At 37.8% G+C, this 21,926-nt stretch overlaps 1 protein-coding gene across 1 annotated transcript in view; it reads right to left on the reverse strand.

Moving 5' to 3' along the window:
- LOC107568210 (gephyrin-like) overlaps positions 1–21,926 on the reverse strand; it is an 83,686-nt gene that overhangs the window by 44,884 nt on the left and 16,876 nt on the right. Inside the window, exon 2 of the mRNA XM_016254138.1 lies at positions 12,984–13,062. Within this exon, the coding sequence (XP_016109624.1) occupies positions 12,984–13,062 (79 nt within the window). The remainder of the gene's footprint in view (positions 1–12,983; positions 13,063–21,926) is intronic.

The raw sequence follows: 21,926 nt of genomic DNA on the forward strand, positions 1-21,926 counted from the left end.
TATTTACAATTACATATAGTTTATAAAGTGCTAATTCATTTTTATTATTTATTTATCATTAAAGACATATTTTTTTAAATGTAAAAAAAGATATGTCTTTAATGATAAAAAAACAAAAAAACAAAAAAAACAAAAGTCCAGATTGGTAAAATGAAAACTGATTATTAAATGTAAATTATAATTAGAATAATACTTAATTAATTAAGAAGTAATTGTAATTCTATATTAGTTTAGCTTTTTCTTCAGCTGCCCCATTACATGAAAATTAATATAAAATTATTTGATACTACTTTATATATTTTACTTTGATGATCTCTGTTCTCCTTATATAATAAACATGAATTAATAATAGAATATATAGAGAATACAAAAACACATATTTTATATAGATGGATCTATATTATACATTGAAATACATGGTTTATTCTATTAGAGATACTCTTCAATAACAGAGCAACAGTAACACCTGTCAGGTAAAGCACGGTAACCCTTGAGTGTTATTGGGTTCACTCTTTGCATAAATAACATTATACTGATAGCAAATAACTTAGGATCTTTTCTTCCGTTTCCAAGGAAACCACTTCAGACTACAGCCTCTGGTGGCAGCGACTGTCTCTCTCTCTCTCTCAGAGCATTCGTGATGCTAGACAGTTCGTTTTGTGACTCTGACACAGGTAGACACATGGTTTGGGCCCAGAGTGAGTGTCTCTGTCCTGAACGTGTGGAAAACTCATAGAGTTGAATTAACAACAGAACATGCTTGAGGATAATTCTGCTTAATGTGTTTAACAGGAGCCAGTGCTGTGAAATACCTGTGCTTTCATTTCAGCTTCTCTCTCTCTAAATGTTCAGTACAATTTAACCAAAAATAATGTTTAGTCATCATCTGTTCACTCACTTATTTTTGATTTTCAAGCTCCAAAAAGAACAAAAACACATCTTGACATGCCATATTTGATCTGTGGTGAAAGAAGACGAAGCACAAACCCAGCTAACAGGGAACGTTCTGACAAGGTTCTCTCAATATTATAAACAAATGATCTTGCAGTAACATTAATAGAATGTTAGTTTAGAGTTTGGTTTTTGATAGCGTTCTCTTTATACATCGTTCATGGAACTTTTCTCTGAATTCCATTTTTTACAATTTTGCTACTTCTTTCCAAACGTTCAGAGAACATTCAAAAGAAACGTTCCCATAATTCTTTTATAATTAAAAAAAAAAAAAAAAAAAAAAAAAAAAAAAAAAAAAAAAATATATATATATATATATATATATATATATAAGATTTAAAAAACTGGATGTTTTGAACATTCAGCGAAATAATGCTTTCATAACTTTAGAACAGTTTTGTTCTCCTTTTCTGTCATACAAGCCAGTTTTATGTGAATACACTGTAAAAAAATAAAATAAAATTTGAAGTTGTAAATAAAGATTATTGGGAAGTCTGTTTTACAAGAAAATAATATTTCAGTCATATATCATGTGTAATTCAATGTGTTTCTTTGTAAATTAGCAAACAGTGAAAACTGTTTTGAAGTAAATCATACACCAACTTTAGTATACAGACATCAGTGAGTGATTTAGGAGTGTGAACTCATAATCATTGCGCAAAAGAATCCAAGGTCTAGATGCAATTCAAATTATATTACATTTTGGCCCTGTGGAAAAAATGCTTACGAGTTAAATTGCTTTGTGAGTCTCCAACTGGAGATTATTAAGTGTCAGAGTGAGAAAATCATTAGTCCTGGGGTGTGCTGGTCTAAAAATGAAATATTATGGGAGTAAAATCATTTCCAGAGATTCTAGAGGCTATAGAGATGAGCAAACAGAAAGTGAGGTGGAAACTAAACGATAGAGCACGACTACTGCACACTATACACAGCAAACTATCAAGTATTATTACAAAAATAGTATGTAAAACAGCAGTATATAAAAAAAATAAACAGTGTACAAGAAAAATGGTTCAAAGCTGATTCTTCAATGGCATCACTGTGAAAACCCCCTTTTGTAACCTTTATTTTTAAGAGTGTATATTTTCTCACGTTGGTTTGTATCTTTAGTCCAAATTATGAAAACATTGTCCTAACTTTTGGCAGTATCAACAAAAGATGAGTCAAGATAGAGATGCCAAAAATTAGAATTGATTACTATTATATATGATTCATACAATATATAGGCAAGGCAAGGCAAGTTTATTTGTATAGCACATTTCATACACAATGGTAATTCAAAGTGCTTTACATAAAATAAAATAAAAAAATAATCACAACAGTAAAACAAGGAATTTAAAAACTTTGAAAATGATTTAAGAGGTTTAAAATTAATTTAAGAAAACGATTATATATAAAATATAGTGCAATCAGTTCGGACATCGCACAGTGCTCATTCAATAAATGCACAGCTAAACAGATGAGTTTTGAGTCTGCATTTAAATGTGACTAATGTTTTAGCACATCTGATCTCCTCTGGAAGCTGATTCCAACTGCGGGTGGCATGATAACTAAAAGCACATTCCCCTTGTTTTGTGTGAACCCTTGGTATTTCTAACTGACTCGATCCTAATGATCTGAGTGGTCTGTTAGGTTTATATTCAGTGAGCATATCTGCTATATATTTAGGTCCTAGGCCATTGAGTGATTTAAGTTAGGAGGGGCTGTTTCATTGAGGACCGTTGCACTGCAGCTGTCTTCTAGCCATGTTTCATTTAGAAACATAAAATCCAGGTTGTTTGTGGTTAAGTCATTGATTAGAAATGATTTATTTTTTAGTGAGCGAATGTTTAAAAATGCTAACTTGATGGCATTGCATTTTGTCTCAACAGCAATATTAGTTTGATGCATAACAGGCCGCAGATTAGATAAATCAGCCGTACGGCTTAAGAAGGCCTTAGACTTTCTATCACGTGAAAAAACAGAAATAGAGAAAACTACAGGCACACTGGGTTCCCGCTTGTTCTGTAAACATTTGTGAATGTTGCTGCTATTATAGTGGGGACCCGACACATATCACTGAGAGCTGTTACCAGTTGTTTTTAGTTAACCTACAGCAGATGGAGGGTTTGGGCCCTGGCGTTGTGGCAGCGGCCTGAGAGCTCTCACAGGAGGAGGAAGACGAGCTGGGCCCACAGGCTTTGGTGGTTGTGGGGCCCGCCGTTACACTACCGATCAAATGTTTGGGGTCAGTATGATGGTTTTTGAAAGAAATCAATACTTTTATTCAGCAAAGATGCATTAAATTGATTAAAAGTGACAGTAAAGACATTTATAATTACAAAAGATTTCTATTTTAAATAAATCAGTTCTTTTGAACCTCCTATTCGTCAAAGATTCCTGCAATTTTTTTTATCCTGGTTTAATATAATATAATAATAATAAAACTGATAATAATCAGAAATGTTTCTTGAGCAGCAAATCAGCACATTAGGATGATTTCTGAAGATCATGTGACACTGAAGACTGAAGTAATGATGCTGGAAATTCAGCTTTGTATCACAGGAATAAATTAGGCTTTAAAAATATTAAAATATAAAACAGTTCTTTTAAATCACAATAACATTTCATAATATTACTGTTTTTACTGTACTTTTAATCAAGTAAATGCAGCCTTAGTGAGCAGAAGAGACTTTCCTATTAACATCAAACTTTTCAACAGTAGTGTAATAATACGGCAGAAATAGTAAAAGTATTATGGATTAAAAAAAAAAAATTCTTTGTTGTATACATTTGGCAAATGTAGGTCATCTACATACTATATACTAAATAGCACTTAGAAATAGTACTATGACTATTCCATAATGTTTTTTTCCCCCAATACATCATTTATACAGAATACGGCTTTATTCTCCAATACGACTTTACTTACAGAATGACTAAAGTTTGAGTGTAAAAAATAAAATAAAATAATATAAATTTCCATAAGTTTTTGATAATTTTCAGATTGAAAAAATTATATATAAATAAAAAAAAAAGTTTAAATTGCCCGGGAATCCTGCTATTGTGAACATAGGCATGCTTTCCAGCAACATTTATATATTAATAAGTCCATTTATAGAAATGTCTAGAAAACAGAGCTGCCTATAATGAAAAAACAAACAAACAAAAGCTGTAAAACATTCAGGACTGACATCCTCTCTTGGATTCCAGTGATATTTCTGGCATGGTTTAAGAGTTGCATTTTTCTCTTTGCGGTGCCAGAATCTCCGGCCGAGTCTTTCTCTGCCTAATGGAAGAGTTATAAGTGTTTAATTGAACCCTATCATATGGACCCTGCCACACTTAAAACCATCATTCCTGGCCTCGCCGTGTTCCTTGGGGTATGAATAAAGAAAGACAGAGAGCGAGCGCCAGAGGAGGAGAACGCATCCCACTGCACACATCTGTGACCCAGCTTTACGGGCCTACTTCAATTCTGGATGGGCTCCCAAACCAAGGCCATCTGCTGCTGTGATTTAATTAATAATAGAGTGCCTTTGTGCTGAATGACGGCTTCGGGCGCATTTTAAAACACTGCTGGAGGACGCAGAGACCCTCGCTGGGATGCTACCTGAAAACACTCACAAAACATCTGAAGTATGGATGGGCCGTTATATGATTAGTGCAAACCATATTTGAACAATTCAACATTTCATTACACTATTCAACATTTCATTCAACCAAAATATTACTAGTTATTTAAAGAAATGTGCCTAATTACACAATAAGTGCAAACCATGCTTGAGCAAAAATTTTGCAACATTTCATTAATAAACTAAATATCGCTAAGCTTGAGAGCTTAATAAAAATGTGCATAATTATAAGTGCAAACTATATCTAAGCAATTTAGCATTCATTAATAAACAAAAATATTACTAATTTGAAAATGTAATAAAATGCTTAATTATACAATAAATAAAAACCATGTTTGTGCAATTTATCATTTCATTAAAAAACAAACAAAAAACCGACTGTTTTGAGAATTGAATAAAAAATTGCTTAATTTTACAATAAGTGCAAACCAAGTTTGAAAAAAAATATTTTATTAATAAACAAAAAGATTCCTATGATGAGAATTTAATTTTAAAAATCATAATTATATAAGTGCAATACATATTTAAATTTTTTATTTTATTACAAACAAAAATATTTCTATTTTGAGAATTTAATAAAACGCTTAATTTTTTACAACAATTGTAAACCATGTTTGAAAAAATGTGTTATTTTATTAATAAACTAAAATATTTCCATGTTGAGAATTTAATTTAATAAATCTTAATTTTGTCAGGACCACTATTGTCAAAGATGATTGACAATTAGCATACAGTTTGGTTCCGTTCTGGGCAAGAACTCCCTGCGCATCCATGCAGCCTAGCATGGATGAGAGCAGGGAGAGCAGCGATTTTTTTTTTCTTGTGAAAATTATATTCTCATGCCTTAAAATAGCTTGAATGCAACTCTACACCCTTGCCTCATTTACTATACGTGGATCTATAAATACGCAAATTAGCCTCGCCTCCACTCAGTCACACAGCAGCGTTTTGTTGTTACAGCTTGGCAGTAACGATGGGGCAGCGAGCCTTTCAGAGAAGGGCGCTACGGAGGCCACATCCTACCTGCAGGAGACACTGATATTGACTGACCCAAGCCTGGGGCAGTACTACATATGGAATGGACTCTGAGGCAGGTCCTACCAGCAGAGCCTGACAGAATGGTCTGTCAAAAGGAAGACACTGGTTCACTGAACAGGGGCTGACCAGAGACCAAGACTGTGCCTGGCATCAGACTGCTCCGCCCAGTCTGACTGCCGGGGGTGCTGGAGGATACTCCACCAGGGTTCGCAGTCCGGGGAACTGTACTGAGGAGGAAACAGACGCTCGCATCCCCGGGTGAGGGGGAATGGCGCAGCAAGCGTGACACCAGCCAGCTCTTCCCACCACTTACCTGTTACCCAACACACGGGAAGAAACTGGCTCAACGAGAAGACTGTAGGTGTTCGGTGTAGCCCAGCCCGCAGCTCTACAGATGTCTGCCAGAGAGGTGCCGTGAAGGAGGCAACACTCCATGTGGAGTGAGCCCTCACGGCTCGCCTCGGGATTGGTTCGCCAAGGCGATGGCACCCACTATCCCATGGGCCAACCTCTGCTTGGAGGCAGCCTTCCCTTTCTGCTGACCTCTGTAGCAGACACAGAGCTGCTCAGAGTTTCTGAAGCTCCGGGTGCGGTCCACGTATATGCGCAGCGCTCTTACGGGACACAGCAACGCCAAGGCTGGATCTGCCTCCTCTGAGGGCAGTGCTTGCAGGTTCACCACCTGATCGCGAAAAGGCGTGGTTGGAACCTTGGACACGTACCCAGACTGGGGTCTCAGGACAATGTGAGAGTAGGCCGGCCTGAATAGAAGTAATAGAAGTGAGCGCGGTCAGGAGCGCTGTCTTAGCAGACAAGAATTAAGCTCAACTGAGTCTAGAGGCTCAAAGGGATCCCTCTGAAGGCCAGCCAGGACGGTAGAGAGATCCCGGGAGGGCACCAGGGGTGGCCTAGGAGGATTTAACCTTCTGGCATCCCTCAGGAACCTGACGATGAGACCAGGGACCGGCCGTCCACTGCATCGTGATGTGCTGCGATAGCAGCCACATACACTTTCAAGGTGGAGGCTGACAGCCTTCGCTCCAACCTTCCTTGCAGGAAAGAAAGCTCTACTCCAATTGTGCATCTTCGGGGGTCTTCTCTGCGAGAAGAACACCAGATCACGAACAGGCTCCACTTCAAGGCAAAATCTTGCCTTGTAGAGAGGGCTCTGGCCTGAGTGATAGTGTCTTCCACCGCCGGTGGGAGATCACTTAGGTGTCAAAGGTGCCGAGCCTCTGAGAAAAAAGGTCCTTCCTCAGAAGACTGTGCCAGGAAGGGGCTGTCACAAGGAGCATTAGTTCCAAAAACCAGGTCCGGGTGGGCCAATACAGTGCAACCAGCAGGACCTGTTCCTCATCCTCCCTGACCTTGCACAGTGTCTATGCAAGATGGCTCACTGGGGGAAACGCATACTTGCGTAAAGCCAGAGGCCAGTGCGTCCGTGCCGAGGGGGGCCTCGGTCAGGGAGTAATACAGCTTGCAGTGGGAGGACTCGTGGGAGGCAAACAGGTCTACCTGAGCTCCCCGAATCGATTCCAGATCAGCTGGATCATCTCGGGATGGAGGCGCCATTCTCTGGGGAACGTGAGCTGTCGTGAGAGCACATCGGCTGCATGATAGAGCTCCTCTGGGATGTGGATGGCACGCAGCAACTTGCGCCATGTCTGACTCCAGAGGAGGAGATGGTGGGTGAGTTGTGACATGCGACGTGATCTTAAGACAACCCTGCCAGTTGATGTATGAAATGATCAAAGTGTTGTCCGTGCGGACCAACAAGTGCTTACCAAGCAGCAGTGGCCGGAACTGCCGCAAGGCTAGTAGCACTGTCAGCAACTCGAGGAAGTTGATGTGACAATGCAGTCGGGGCCCTGTCCAGAACCCGAGGCTGCCTGCCCGTTGCATGTAGTGCACCAGCCCGCACTGGAGGCATCTGTCGTGACAACGACATGCCGAGACACTTGTTCTAAGGGCACTCTGGCCTGTAGAAAGACAAGGTCCATCCAGGGGCAACATGTCGGTGTGATGCTCAAGCGAACTGTACTGCGGCACCATGCCCATCTCGGGACTCGGGAGTGTAACCAGTGCTGGAGTGGTCTCATATACAGCAATCCGAGTGGCATAACTGCAGCTGCGGATGCCATATGCCCCAGGAGCCTCTGAAAGTGTTTCAGTGGTAACACCGTCCTGCCTCTGAAGGAACTCTGGCAGTTCAGCATGGACTGGGCATGCTCGTTGGTGAGATGTGCCGCCATACTCACCGAGTCTAACTCCATACTCAGAAAAGAGATTCTCTGCCCGGGGGAGAGCTTGCTCTTTTCCCAGTTGACCCGAAGCCACTACTGGCTGAGGTGCCGGAGCCCCAGGTCCCTGTGATCACACAACTATTCTCACAAGCAGGCCATGCTCGAGATAGTTGTGGATCCTGATGCCCACTTCCCGTAACAGGGCAAGGGAGCCCTCCGTTACTTTTGTGAAGACATGGGGGGGGACAGGGAAAGCCCGAAGGGGAGGACCCAGACAGCGATGCCCGACCCTTGAACGCAAACCGTAGGAACGGCCTGTGTTGAGGAAGAATCGAGACATGAAAGTCAACGTCCTTCAGGTTGACCGCTGCAAACCAGTCCTGGGGTTGAATGCATCTGATGATGTACTTCTGCGTGAACATCTTGAACGGAAGCTTGTGAAGGGCCCGATTCAAGACACGCAGGTCCAGGACTAGCCGAAGGCCACCGTCTTTGTTGGGCACGATGAAGTAAGGGCTGTAAACCCCAACACCATCTCGACTGGAGGGACAGGCTCAATTGTATCCTTCGCCAATAGGACAGCAATATCCTCGCACAGGACAGGGCCTCTCGGACTGCCACCAAAGTCTTGAGGACACCGCTTAACCTGGGGAGGGGGGGTCGCCTGGTGAACTAAACCATTTAAGCGAATCAGACTGTCCGAATGAGCCAGCGGGATGGGTTGGGCAGCGCGAGCCACGCTCCCAAACTCCATGTAAGTGGCACCAAAGGGACAATCGACATACCCACAGTGGTGTAGCCGTGGGAAGTCGTGCCAGATGGCCCAGAAAGCACTGCGTTCTGGCTCGTCATGGCAGGACTCCTCGTGTCCCCAGTGGGACCAGCCAGAGATGCATGGGAAGGCATTGCGTCCCCGAACTGCAATGTCTTGGCCGCTGGTGATAGGGGGCGTTGTGGGTGAGAGTGAGTGAATAAACCAGCCTGGGAGATGGGAGTGTCCAGAAAGTGCACTGTCGACGTCACTCATCTCCACAAGGCTGCGTCATTGTCCACTAACGTGGACATCGCCTTCCCGAGGGACCGCACTGTGACTTTCATTGCCCGGGGGGCAAAGTCATTCGCTGAGTGCAGATCTTGCATCAACCTTGGGTCAGTACAACCCTCCTGCATTCATTTTAGTGCCTTGGCTTGGTGTACTTGCAGGATAGCCATGGCAAGCAGGGCAGAGGCGGCTTGGCCCACAGGACTGCAAGCTTTGGCTGTGAGAGCCGCCGTCAGCTTACAGGCTTTGGATGGGAGACGAGGACGATTCCTCCAAGTGGTGTCGTTTTGCAGGCACAGGTGCACCGCAACCGCACTCTCCACCTGGGGAATGTCAACATACCCCCTAGCCGCCCCGCCAACGAGGGTAGTGAGGATGGAGGAGGCAGACGAGCGGCTTCCGGACGAAAAAGGGGTCATCCACGACTTAATCAGCTCCTCATGCACGTCTGGGAAGAAAGGAACCAGGGCAGGTTGTGGTCGCGAGTTACGGCCCATGCCGAGGAACCAATCATCCCGCCTTGAGGGCTCGGGACTGGGAAGTGCGCACGCCTCCAGCCCGATGCTCACGGCGGCCCGGGAAAGCATGGCCGTCAACTCTGGGTTCGATTCGGCGGTGGCGACAACACCCGAGGGGGTCTTCATCATTGGAGGACGATAAGCCCATCCCCCGATGCTGCTATCGACATCTGATCCTCTATCGGTGTGCCGAATGAAACGCTGGGCACGCCGTCAGACGGCACAGTAGAATCACCGGGGAGCCGCACAGAACAGCTGCTGCAGGAGGAGTGAGAGGTTCACAGGGACTGGCCCGGCGGAGAGGCTCTCACTGTAGCCCTCAGATCGCTCAGAGCACTGGCCGATGGTTCCCTGCTCGTGGCAGAGAAGCCAGCACGGGTAGTGACAGAGGGAGCCCCTCCCATCCCCATGAGAAGAGAGAGGCGAGATCGCAGCGCTGCCATGGTTATACGCTCACAGTGAACGCATAAACCATCCACGAACGCAGCTTCAGCAAGCTGGATGCCCAGACACTGAAGACAACGATCGTGGCTGTCGACAGAGGATAGGAAACGACCGCAACCAAGAGGACATGGACGGAACAGCGTCTTTAAAAAGACACGAGCTGTCCACGATCAGAAACTGCTCTTTTCGATGAAGCACCCAGGGGAATCTCTAAATTAACAGGGACGCCGCTGATAGTGCTGTAACGCCACCCAGAACAGCCTCTTCTTTCAGCAGCAGAGAAAATTCGCCTGGTGAATCTCGAACTGTGTTCATTCACTTGGCTCTGAAACACAAATCTGATGAGTGGATGCACCTGTCACCTATTTATACCCATATGCACGGGGAATGGCTCAGGTATGGAAAATCCACTAGCCAAATATCATTGGCATTTCCTCTTAATCAGAGAGGATTCAGGCTCCCAAGTAAGATCCCATAATGTCGAGTCACGACATAACTCGTAGTGACCGACAGATAGGGAAGTATGATATAGGTAATCCTTATGGCTTGTGCACTATTCCAAACAGCGAGGACTTACATTTCCCTGTTCCTCGCACAAAAGCATCAGACAGTATGACTTCAGAAGACATTAAATGGTGCTGAAATCATATGAACTACTTTTTTTTACATAGAAGTCACACAGGTTTAAATCGACATGAATCCTCATTTTTGGGTATATTTCTTTAATTAATGTGTCTGGTTCTATTGTGCATATTAACCAGTTATAATGCTACCATGTTTGAGCAATTTAACATTTCATAAATAAGCAAAAAAATTTATTTAGAAAATTTTACATTAAAAAGTTTGCTTAATTGTAATGTTTGCTCTTAAAAAAATTCATTTTCATTTTATTTTCTTTCTTTCTTTCTTTATTCATTTTTAATTGTTTTTTATTGATTTGGGGTGAAAAATAAGATTCACCCAAATGCATCAAACTCAAAGAACTTTTGCACCTATGAGGATGAGATTTCTGTCAATAGAATAAAGTCATAGTCATGAAGATATTCGTTCAATAAACGTCTCTGGTCCTATTGTGCACAGTGGTGGAGCTAGAGTTTTATAGATGGGGTGGCCAAGACTAATTCAGGGGGTCCATATCAGTGTATTACCCCAACCTGGCATAAAAAAGCATGAATAAATCCTATGATTGCATACTTCACATTACCCCACATAAGTTAAACATACCGTAACTTCAAATGTTAGGATGATGATACACGAGACAACTTTTGGAGCAATTTTGCTTGGGCACTTTCCCATTAAGGATAGGTAACACATTTCTATCTGGAAAATTTTGATCGGTCGTGGGCCCTGTGCCTCACCTGATTGCTCAAAAAGTTGCCCCTTGTATCATCAGCCTTAACTTATTTATTTTATTTAACCAGTGGTTGGAGCAAAAGATTACCTTGCAGGCTACAGTGAATTTTGTAAATGCTGTTCAGGAAACCTAAAACTTCAACTTAGTTCAAACAGGGCTGACAATTTTTGAGTTCAGCCTGGAGTGAGAATTATTCAGGAATAATTAACAAGCTTGCAATTAAGTATGTTTTTTCCCCTAAATTTTTCTAAAATAAATTATACAGGGAACCCTATTGTTGAGGTTAAAAGTAACAACTAATTTGTATACAAGTATTATACCATTTTTTTTATAATAATATTATATCTTTATATTATTAATTATAATAAAAAGAGCAATTATATGAGTATATATTGTATAAAAAAACATAATTTTTGCAAACTTCTACTCTCTAGTGTACATTTTTCTCGCTACTTGGACACTGAATGGAATTTCTGCAGTTATGTGACAATGTTTTATAGCTGCTGTCTTAACTCATTGCGTGATTACATGAGACACTATACAATAAGTTGTAGTGTATCTTTTAAAATGGATCGGATGTGCATTCGATGTTTATTTCATGCTAATTATATAATGCACTCCTGCTTCGCTTGAACTGAGGCAATGCGGGAGCACATGTGAACTGTCACGCCAATAAAGAGCTCCAAAACTGTATTTATCGTTTGAAATTCTAACATAATTTGAATGCTGAGACTTTGTTTCCTATTATCAGAAGTGACCTGCTCTGTTGTGTCTGTCAGCTCACTGTCTGTGGCCTCTCTGCTACATCTGCGATGTTTTCAGAGGCTTGAAATAGATGCGATGAAGTGTGATGAGGAACACCAGATGCCTCGCATCCTTGCGTTCAAGGCTAAAATAAACGCTTCTTTCAGTACGATTAAACAAAGAACATGAAATAATAACATATTAATTATTGGGGTGGCACCCGGGATGGCCGATCAGATGTCATTAACAATGATTGCACCAAACCATGTTTGAGCAATTATTTTCTGTAGAACAAAGTCACATGGGTTTAAAACAACATGAATCCTTATATTTGTGTAAAATATCCTTTAATAAATGTTGCTGGTCCTGTTGAATATGATCAGCATAGATTACGCTAAAGAAAAAAACACAAGTGTTTTCTGCTGATGCAACAGGAATAATACAAAAATAAATATTCACGAATAATATCATAGACTGTTTTTCTTTTACAATCCAGTCAAACTGTGATGGATTAAATTGAGTCCATATTCTGCATCATTCACATGTTTATAGAGTTTAATGCTGTACACTGAAAAAAGGATTTATATTAAAACAAATTTCACTCAGAAACTGCTAGTAAATTTGCAAATGTAAAGTATGATAAAATCAAGTGATTTTCTGTATGCATTAGTGTGGAGACGTGGTTAAACTGTTTGATATGCTTCACACACATTTCATTCACGTACAACGACATGAGCAAAGACCGCGCAGTGTGACCGTGACAGTGAGTCCTTCTGACATTAATATCCATCAAGGGTTCAATGCGACCACATGTTTCGCATGTAAAACTGCAGGCCGCTGTTAAACATCCTGAACTCCTGACAAGCGTTCAGTGATTAGCATGACGTGAACGTCTCATTACATGAGCGCTGAAGCTAACAGGCCACTGAAGTCATGCAGCATGATACAGTGCAACACATCATTAAATAACTCAAAAAGCACCAAGGGACATCTATTAAGAGTAAAATGTGTGTGCATTTTGTGACGGTCACTCACAAGGAAGGGTCGTGCACGAGATCTTTGAGGTTGATCCCGCTGCGGTCCTCAGTGTGATTGTGAAAGCAGCTGTCGCTTACTGCAACACAAACAGAGAGAGCAGATACATGCTTTAAAGTTTAAACAGACACCAGATGATTAGAAATGAGGTAGAATTACAGATAAACATTCAGTGTTCAGATCGACTAAAAGTGACATTTCCACAAAAATAAGAAGCACACTGTTTTCAAAATTGATAATAATAATAAAGTTTCTAGAGCAGCAAATCAGCATATTAGAATGATTTCTGAAGGATCATGTGACACTGAAGACTGGAGTAATGATGCTGAAAATACAGCTTTGATCACGGGAATAAATTACATTTTAATATATATTCACATAGAAAACTGGCATTTTAAATTGTAATAATATTTCACAATATTTTACTGTGTTTTGATCAAACAAGTGCAGCCTTGGTGAGCATAAAGAGACATTTTCAAAAACATTATTAAATCTTTGGAATGGACAGATTTTTCAACACAACCCACCATATTTCAGTCAAAGGATACCAAAATGTATTTAAGAGACTGAAATGAAAGAAAAAAGGTTTGTTATCAGAATAACTTTTCAAATGTAAAAGCTTTTTGTTACATCAGAAATGAATTTTAATTTGTATTCAATTCTAAAAGTTACTCTATAGATAAATCACACTCAAAAACAAATATTTCAACCCAACAAAATATTTTTTTCAAGCTAAACATAATTAGAATAACTCAAATTAACAAATTGTTTTAGTAAATTATTTTAGGAAACAAATAAAATCATATTAAAAACATTTTATAAGCAGGTGAATTGTGAATATGGATTAATTTTGTAAGTTAAGAACATACTAACTAAATAACTGAAGAAAGAAAGAAAGCAGACACAGAGTTATTATTTTTTTATTAAAATAAAATAAAAACGACAAAACACACACACACACACACACACACACACACACATCTGCTGCATCCAATGAGAGTTTAGTAATCGTCTGTGAGTCATCATTGTGACACAAGCAAAAGGAAAAGAGTGAGAGAGTCAAAGAGCTCTTCAAACCAGGCCGGTCCCTAGAGAGGTAATGCACCAACACATGATGAAAGAAAAGATCCAGAGAAAGAAAAAGAAAAAAAACACATAAAAGGAAAAAAAGAGGGAAAAGCTGGCTTTTGTGTTCAGCTCAAACACACATGATCTGTGCTGAGGTCAGTTTTATTCTGTTAACCCCCTTCAGGAAACATACGGGCAACATTACAGGCATGATATACACCGAATCCTTCACAATAAGAACAGAAATATGCATTAAGAAAGTACATTTTGGTTTCATGTTGGGTTTAAAGAATGCATTGGATTACACAGGCAGCCTTCATTACGACTCTGAGCTAAAGAGAGAGTTCAAACAGCAGATCAGGAGAGACAGATAAAGATGCTGAGGAAGATGATGATCTGCACTGGAATCAGGCTTCAAAGGAATGTTAATGCAGCCAGCGCAAGACAGAGAACGACACGAGATACTGAAGAAGAGAGAAAGAAAACGAGAGAACATGTTTCCTGCTTTGTCGGCCATCCCAGCGGATGGAGCTCAGTAAGGTCCAGGACATGCTTTGCACAGACATGCTTTCTATCTTGCACCATAGTTGAGATTTTTAAAGACTCCATGAAGCAGAAATGGATATTTAGTGCATTTCTTGTACACTGTAAAAAAAAAAATCTGTGACATATACGGTAAAATACCGGCAGCTGTGGTTGCCAGAACTTCACCGTAAAAAATATGGTAGCAACATTTTAGGTTTTACAGACTTAACTTAAATTCACAATAAAATACCGTATTTCATTAACTGATGTAACGTTAATAAACCAACATATGGAAGTACTAATATCTGTTTTGAACTATTGTAATGCACTGATAACCACCAAAAACTGGTGGTGATGAGAAAGTCACATGATGAACCAAAGTTCATCACAAACAGCTTTTCTACGAGCTGAGGAGGGTAATACGTTTATATATATAGAAGGTGCACAGTGTCATTCACACAAACACTAAACCCCATCATGGTGACACACATGATACTGAAATAATGCAATAAACATTAATTTAACAACATTAGATGTAAGATTAAACCCTAATGTACACAACTGATAAGAAAAAACTAATAAGAAACATGTTATTTCAATAAAAAAACCCCACATCAAATATGAAGTGTCATGCAGGGAATTCTGGGAGTGTCAATTTACTGTTTGTCACTGTAAATTATACAATGACTTTTTCTTTTTCACTTCCAAAAAACGTATTTTTAACAGTATTTTACTGTAAAATTACATTAAATGTAATTACATTTATTCACTGAATATAGTATGTGGAAACTTACTGTTAACCAGTTAACATGTTTTTACTGTAGCATTTTACAGTCTTTTACTGTTAAAATCACAATCATTTTTTACAGTGTAGCTTTGAGGCCATTTGGACTCCCAATAACAACAACACAATGGTTTAAAACTAACAAAGCATTTTTAACCTAGCCTTTAAATATAATGCATTGTAAAAGTATTTTAATGCATTATTTTGCTTTGTAATGCACCTTGTAATGCATTGTATGATCTCATGAATAATTGTGACTATGCTTATATTATTATACTTATTATTCATTTTTTTTTAAAAATTTTCTTTAAAAATTATAATGCATTAAAACATTACAAAATATTTTAGATATATCAGGTAATCAACATATATTATAATGCATTTTAACTTTAGTTACAATTATTTATGAAAATACATTGCACATTGCAAAGTACATCATGAACACCTTTATAATGCATTATACATAAAGGCTTAAAGTGTTACAAAGCATAGCCTATCTATTTATTAATATTGCCATGAACTGCACAGGCCCAACAATATGTAAAAGAATACATATATCAATATGTTTTAACAGGAAATATTTCAATGCAAGAAAACCAGTTTGCAAGGCATCCAGAAATATGTTGCAGTCTATTCATGTTTGCTAATGAAACCCAAAGGCACTTTTATTAAAGTTTTTAAAAAGATGTTATTACTTTTATTCAGCAAAGATGCATTCATTTATGTAACTGTGATTTTTTAAAAATCTAACAATTCAGACTTTTTTCCTCAGAATTCAGAATTGTGAGAAAAAAAGTTGCAATCACCTTTTTTTTTTCAATTTTTTTATTCCATAGTGGGGGAAAAAATTGTGAGATGTAAACTCGAAATTGTGAGAAACTCAATTTTAAAATATATTCACTTAGAAAACAGTTATTTGAAATTGAAATACTATTTCAAAATGTTACTGTATTTTAAACTTTTAGAATACACTCCAAACCAGATGTGAGCATCTCTAACCACAACACAGCTTTTCTGCTTTCAGTGTGAACAGACAAATCATGCCTGGATTTGTTGGGACAGGGTGTAAGTCTGTCTGGATAAAAAAGCATCAGCTAAATGTCAAATTATTAATCAGAGCACGCTGTTTTGGGCTTCAGTTAAGGCCGTGCAGTATGGCTCCAGGACAGGGAACAGGTCCAGCAGAGGCCCAATGCGAACGCTGCAGTAAACGCAGTCCTGCTGCTTCTCCATCTGTACTGCAATAGGAACAAGATGGAGTGCCTGACCTTTGACCTGACCCTCATCTGCTCTGAGAGTTATCAGTTATCAGTCTGAATGAGGACAGAGAGCGCTACTTCATAGTAAGCACACTTGACGGACCACATGCACTGATTCAAACAATGCACAAACTATATAATGCATAAATGAGAATGATCTATGCCAGCATGCTGTTACAAAAACGATTGATTGTCTCTAGCAGTAGCACATACTAGCAGAAGAGATTTGGATTTGTTTTGGAAAACAGTGTTCATTAATTAGGCCCCTATGTTTGCTGTAATATGGAAAACCCAGATGGAATCACAAATTACGGTCATAAAAATAGAATTTACAGTATAATGTCACGGAATTTGGCAAATTGTTGATGAATTGTACAATTATTCAAAATGTGATACAGACACAGAAACACAAAGGTCTTCACTACGACCTGTCAAAATAAAAGCTGACAGAAATGTATTACTATTGTACAATAGAGAGTACTGATGATGATGATGATAATAATAATAATAATAATAACTTTCCCTTTTTTTTAAGGAATACCACACAATTTCTCTTCCATGTCAGAACTTGGGAAATTGAATTTGGAAAACACAATTTGGGAAAAAATTCAAGGTAAAATGCATAAAAATTGCTGATTTCATACACTGTGAAAAACCCCCAGAAATAAATTAAAAATTAAAAATGTTTAAGTCGGAAATAAAACACTCTTTCTACTTCAAAATTTCATGTTTAATTTGACGTGTTACCTGCAGTTTCTTTGTAATGAACAGTTAAATTTACTAGCAATTTTTAAGGAAAAATTGTTTCTACACCATTGTTATTTATTTATTTATTTTTTCAGTGTGTGGCCCTAAGTAATGTCAATCCAAGACTAGAACCACACTAAAACCATCATCATCAAGCATCACGACAGCAAGTTTCGCACAGGCAAACACCTTGAATCTTGAATGAATGTCAGTCCCACCAGAAACAAGCAAATGTTTTATGTCAGACTGCTGTTAATTGCATTATGCTAATTTTTCACGAGGTCACGCCTCATTACGTCTCATATTTCCTTCAAGAGTTACAGCACTGGGGTGACACGTGCTCAGGTGAGGGAAACATGATCAGCACACAGGACGAAAGCAACAGGAAATGAGTCGATCGAAGCTCTCAATGAGATAATTAGGAATGGATTAATTAATCAATGCTGAACCCAGGGCAAGAAAGCATATAATATACGAATGCCGCCGCAAAAGAGCCCAATGACAGGTAATCCTGCGGGAAAACAGGAAACCACGGCGTCTGAGGGAAAATGGACGAACAATGGCTTTCTCTGCGCTGCTTCTGACTGCAGTTAAAGTGACAGAATCCCAAATGAGCTTCTTACATGATTTTGTTCCCGACCAATGCAATGCATGAAAATCCATGATAATAGCAATATTTTATAATAGTGTCAAGATGATGGAAAAGGTTACCATGATATTCATAATAGTAGAGTTCTCATACCTCTTCACTCTGCATACTAATCACACTATATCAATTTTAATGCAAGATAAGGGTTATTGTCATTAACTAAAACTATAAAAAAAACATTTTCATTACTTGAAACAAAATGTTAACTTGTTAAATTAATTAAAATAAAATAAAATACAAACCTTTTACTTATTTTATTAAAGGTAGTTGTCAAGGCAACATTTCTCATTTTATTTCGATATTCTCATTTTATAACTCAAACTAAATAAACCAACTAATAAATAAAAAGGGCTATAAACTATAAAGAAATGTTAAAAAATTCCAAAAATAATAAAATGACAAAATGACTACAACTTTAAAACTAAAACTTAAAAAAATGTTACCTGAAACTAAATAAATGTTAACTAAGTTGAAGTACTAAAATAACTTAAACTAAATAAACCAAAACGAATAAATAGAAATAAAAACTATACAGACATATTAAAAAAACAAAAATATTTTTAAAATAATAAACACAATTACAAAAACACACAACAAAATTACAAAGACTTTAAAATTAAACCATAGATAATTAAGATAAAATGACTTACCTGGAAAAAAAAAACATGTTAACTGAAAACAAGTGAAGTCCTATAAAAGCTAAAATAATAAAAAACAAAAACGAATAAATAAATTAATAATAATATATATATATATATATATATATATACACATAAAAAACTAATAAAAATAACAAAAACAAATGACAAAAAACAAAATTACTAACAATTTCAGAAAATCTCACAATAAAATCTAATTCAAAGTATCAACAAAACCTATAACAGTCTATTAATGATATTAAAATAACACTGGCATACATTAAACACAACTCCTATTGCTTATTACATTTGGCAAAATGTCCAGTAACTCTCAACTTGACCAGTGATGAATAACAACTATGATCAGATAATTTGTTGCCAAAACTTAAAACTGACATTGGATTAAAAATGCAAAAATCACTGTATGGAAACTGATTATATAATAATGAAGTCATGTGACAACAACGTAGCATACTACTGGCTGACATATTAATCATTGCATGCTGCTGTTTCATATGAACTTTTTTCATAATTTCAATAGTAATAAACTTTAAAATCAAAATTATTTAGTGCTTTTCACAATGCATATGTTCATAATAATGTTTAGAATATCTCAATATCTTCATGTATAGTTTAACAGACTATACCTGGATGGATAATAGTTACATTATGCAGCAATACAGGCAAATCAAGCAGGTTACAGTACATGCAGTAAGCAGTATGTTTCTTTCCAGCAGCACAAAAACATTCAAGTATTAAATGATCTGTATTACATTTGTTAAATTAACTTTAAAACAGTGATTTGAATAATATTTTAGAACTCTAGCAGATTACTTTCCACTTACATTGCAAGAGCTGTACGCACAGTGTCATAAAATAAAGAGGTAATCCTAACAATACTGTGTGTTTACCGATAAAATACATTAACGTGGCCTCTTGTGCATTAATTATGAGGAAATATTAATTCCTCCGGGAGCATTTTCCAAGGTTTTTCTCACCTCGTTCTGAATAAACACAAAGAACTGGCCCACAATAAACATAACAAACACGGGGGTTACGGCCTCAATGTATGGAAGGCAGATGGGGCCAAAAGAGTGGATGTCTAAATGCATGTTTTTCTGCATTAATACGACAACATGCACAGCAGCCAATGAAATTGCTGTTTTTGAGACTATATTTGCATATGTGATGCACTGGTATGCTGGTATATGCGTATACAAACATTGGGCCTCATGTTTATTCATGAAGGATGTTGTAATGGCATGTATGCAAACATCAGACGTTATATTTGTTCATGAGGGATAATGCATCGGTATGATGCATGTGTGATGTTAGTCTTAAGTCATGATTTGTCATGTCCTTTTCAGTTGTTTACTTCAACATTCTTTCTCAAGAAGAAAAGTATTTTTACATGTCTTTTTTACATAATGTTTCAATTTACATTGAAACATTAATTAATTTACTGTAGCGCAGTAGATAACAGTAAAGCAACTGATAAAGAATAAACTAAAGAAAGGATTAATATGTGTTAATTATTTTAGAGGTAAATCTGCTTTACATTTAATCATTTAGAAGACGGTTTTATCTTTAAAAAGTATTACACATTCAAACACGTCCAGAATGTGCGCGTTTTTAAATTTGTTGTCTAAATGCGTTAAAACTGAGCATCTTTACACATACTAAAAAAACGCAGCAAAAACGGAAGCTTTAATACACCTAGAATGTGTGTGTCTACACATACAAAAGAAATGTTCAAAATTGCCACATTAACACAGTAAAATTTCACGCGTTCCGTTAATGACTTTTGGCCGTTTTGGCCTTCCATATCAGCGCTCCACCAATGGCTTCAGCAGGAGATGACATCATTGCTTCATTCGCTCACATGTCTTATTGGTTAGTGGGGTATCAAATGGAGCCAGAGGCCCCTGGGATGTAGATTACAGCGGCTTACTGCTGTTTATCAAGCCAGGCTTTGTACAAAGGAGGGGCCGACATTAAACCTGAGGGAGTTCTGGATGCTGCACCCAGCAGTCCAGCTGAGAGAGAGAGAGAGAGCATTGCTGTACACAAAGCAGCTTCTTAATTCCGCAGCTGGGTAAATTTCCAAATTAATAAAGGTTTCACGGTGCTGGGGAAAATATAGTAACAGCAGATAAGATAATCTAATATAAGCCCAGTGTATCTTAGCAACCTTGTTCATTGTGAGAGCAGCAGCGACGGGGTCCACAGTGGGATCACAGCAGCTATCAAACACGCGCCCAAAAACACTCTTATTAAACACACCGTAATAACCAGCATGTCGATGAAACTATACTGAAGACATCACATGCACTTATTGAGTATAAAAAGCACCGTTAAGATCTTTTGCCAATCAACAGCTTTATGTTTAAAGCTATGCACTGGGCTGCATGTATTTTTTTATGATATTGTATGAAATATAGTGCAAATGGGTCATTGATGTGAAAATGCGGTATGACAGTATACATTTTTATTGAGAATTGTGCATGAAGCTGTTATGACCTCGTATTAATAGAGAGACTAAATGGAATATTTGTACTTCTATACATATATATACTGTATATATACTTATATACGTGAAATATATACACCACATCGCAGGACAATTTAAGTGAACTAGTGAAGACAAAAAATTTATAAAAAATTTGGGAAAATTAAATACACACTTTCCCCTACACGTTGCTCTTGAATTTCAGTGGAATAAAAAAGTTAAGATGAATTAATTCTACTATAAAATGTTGATTAAACATGATGAAAAATTAATAAAAGAATAATAATAAAAATTGTGACCAGAACCTAATTTACATACTTTCTCCTACAAAGTAATCTTGAATTACAACTGAATAAAAAATTAATTAAATCTGCATACATACACCTAATCACAGAGTCATTTAAGTGAACTAGTGAATACAAAAAGCTGATTCAAAATTATAAAAAATAAAATCATTTAAAAACATATTTAAAATATTGTGACCAGTTACAGGACCTAAAATACATACTTTTCAGCTACACATTATTCTAGAATTTTAATTAAAATTTAATTTAATAAAATAAAGAAAGCTTAAAGGGGTCATAGGATGCCCATTTTCCACAAGTTGATATGATTCTTTAGGGTCTTAATGAAAAGTCTGTAACCTAGTTTGGGTTAAAATTTCTCAATGGTAGTGTAAAACAACACCTTATTTCCCCTGTCAAAAACAGCTCTTTTCAGATCAAGCCATTTTTGTAGCATTTTCCTTTAAATGTTAATGAGCT

Source organism: Sinocyclocheilus grahami, unplaced genomic scaffold (assembly GCF_001515645.1).
Source record: "Sinocyclocheilus grahami isolate Dianchi unplaced genomic scaffold, SAMN03320097.WGS_v1.1 scaffold1225.1, whole genome shotgun sequence".
NCBI classification, from domain to species: domain Eukaryota; kingdom Metazoa; phylum Chordata; class Actinopteri; order Cypriniformes; family Cyprinidae; genus Sinocyclocheilus; species Sinocyclocheilus grahami.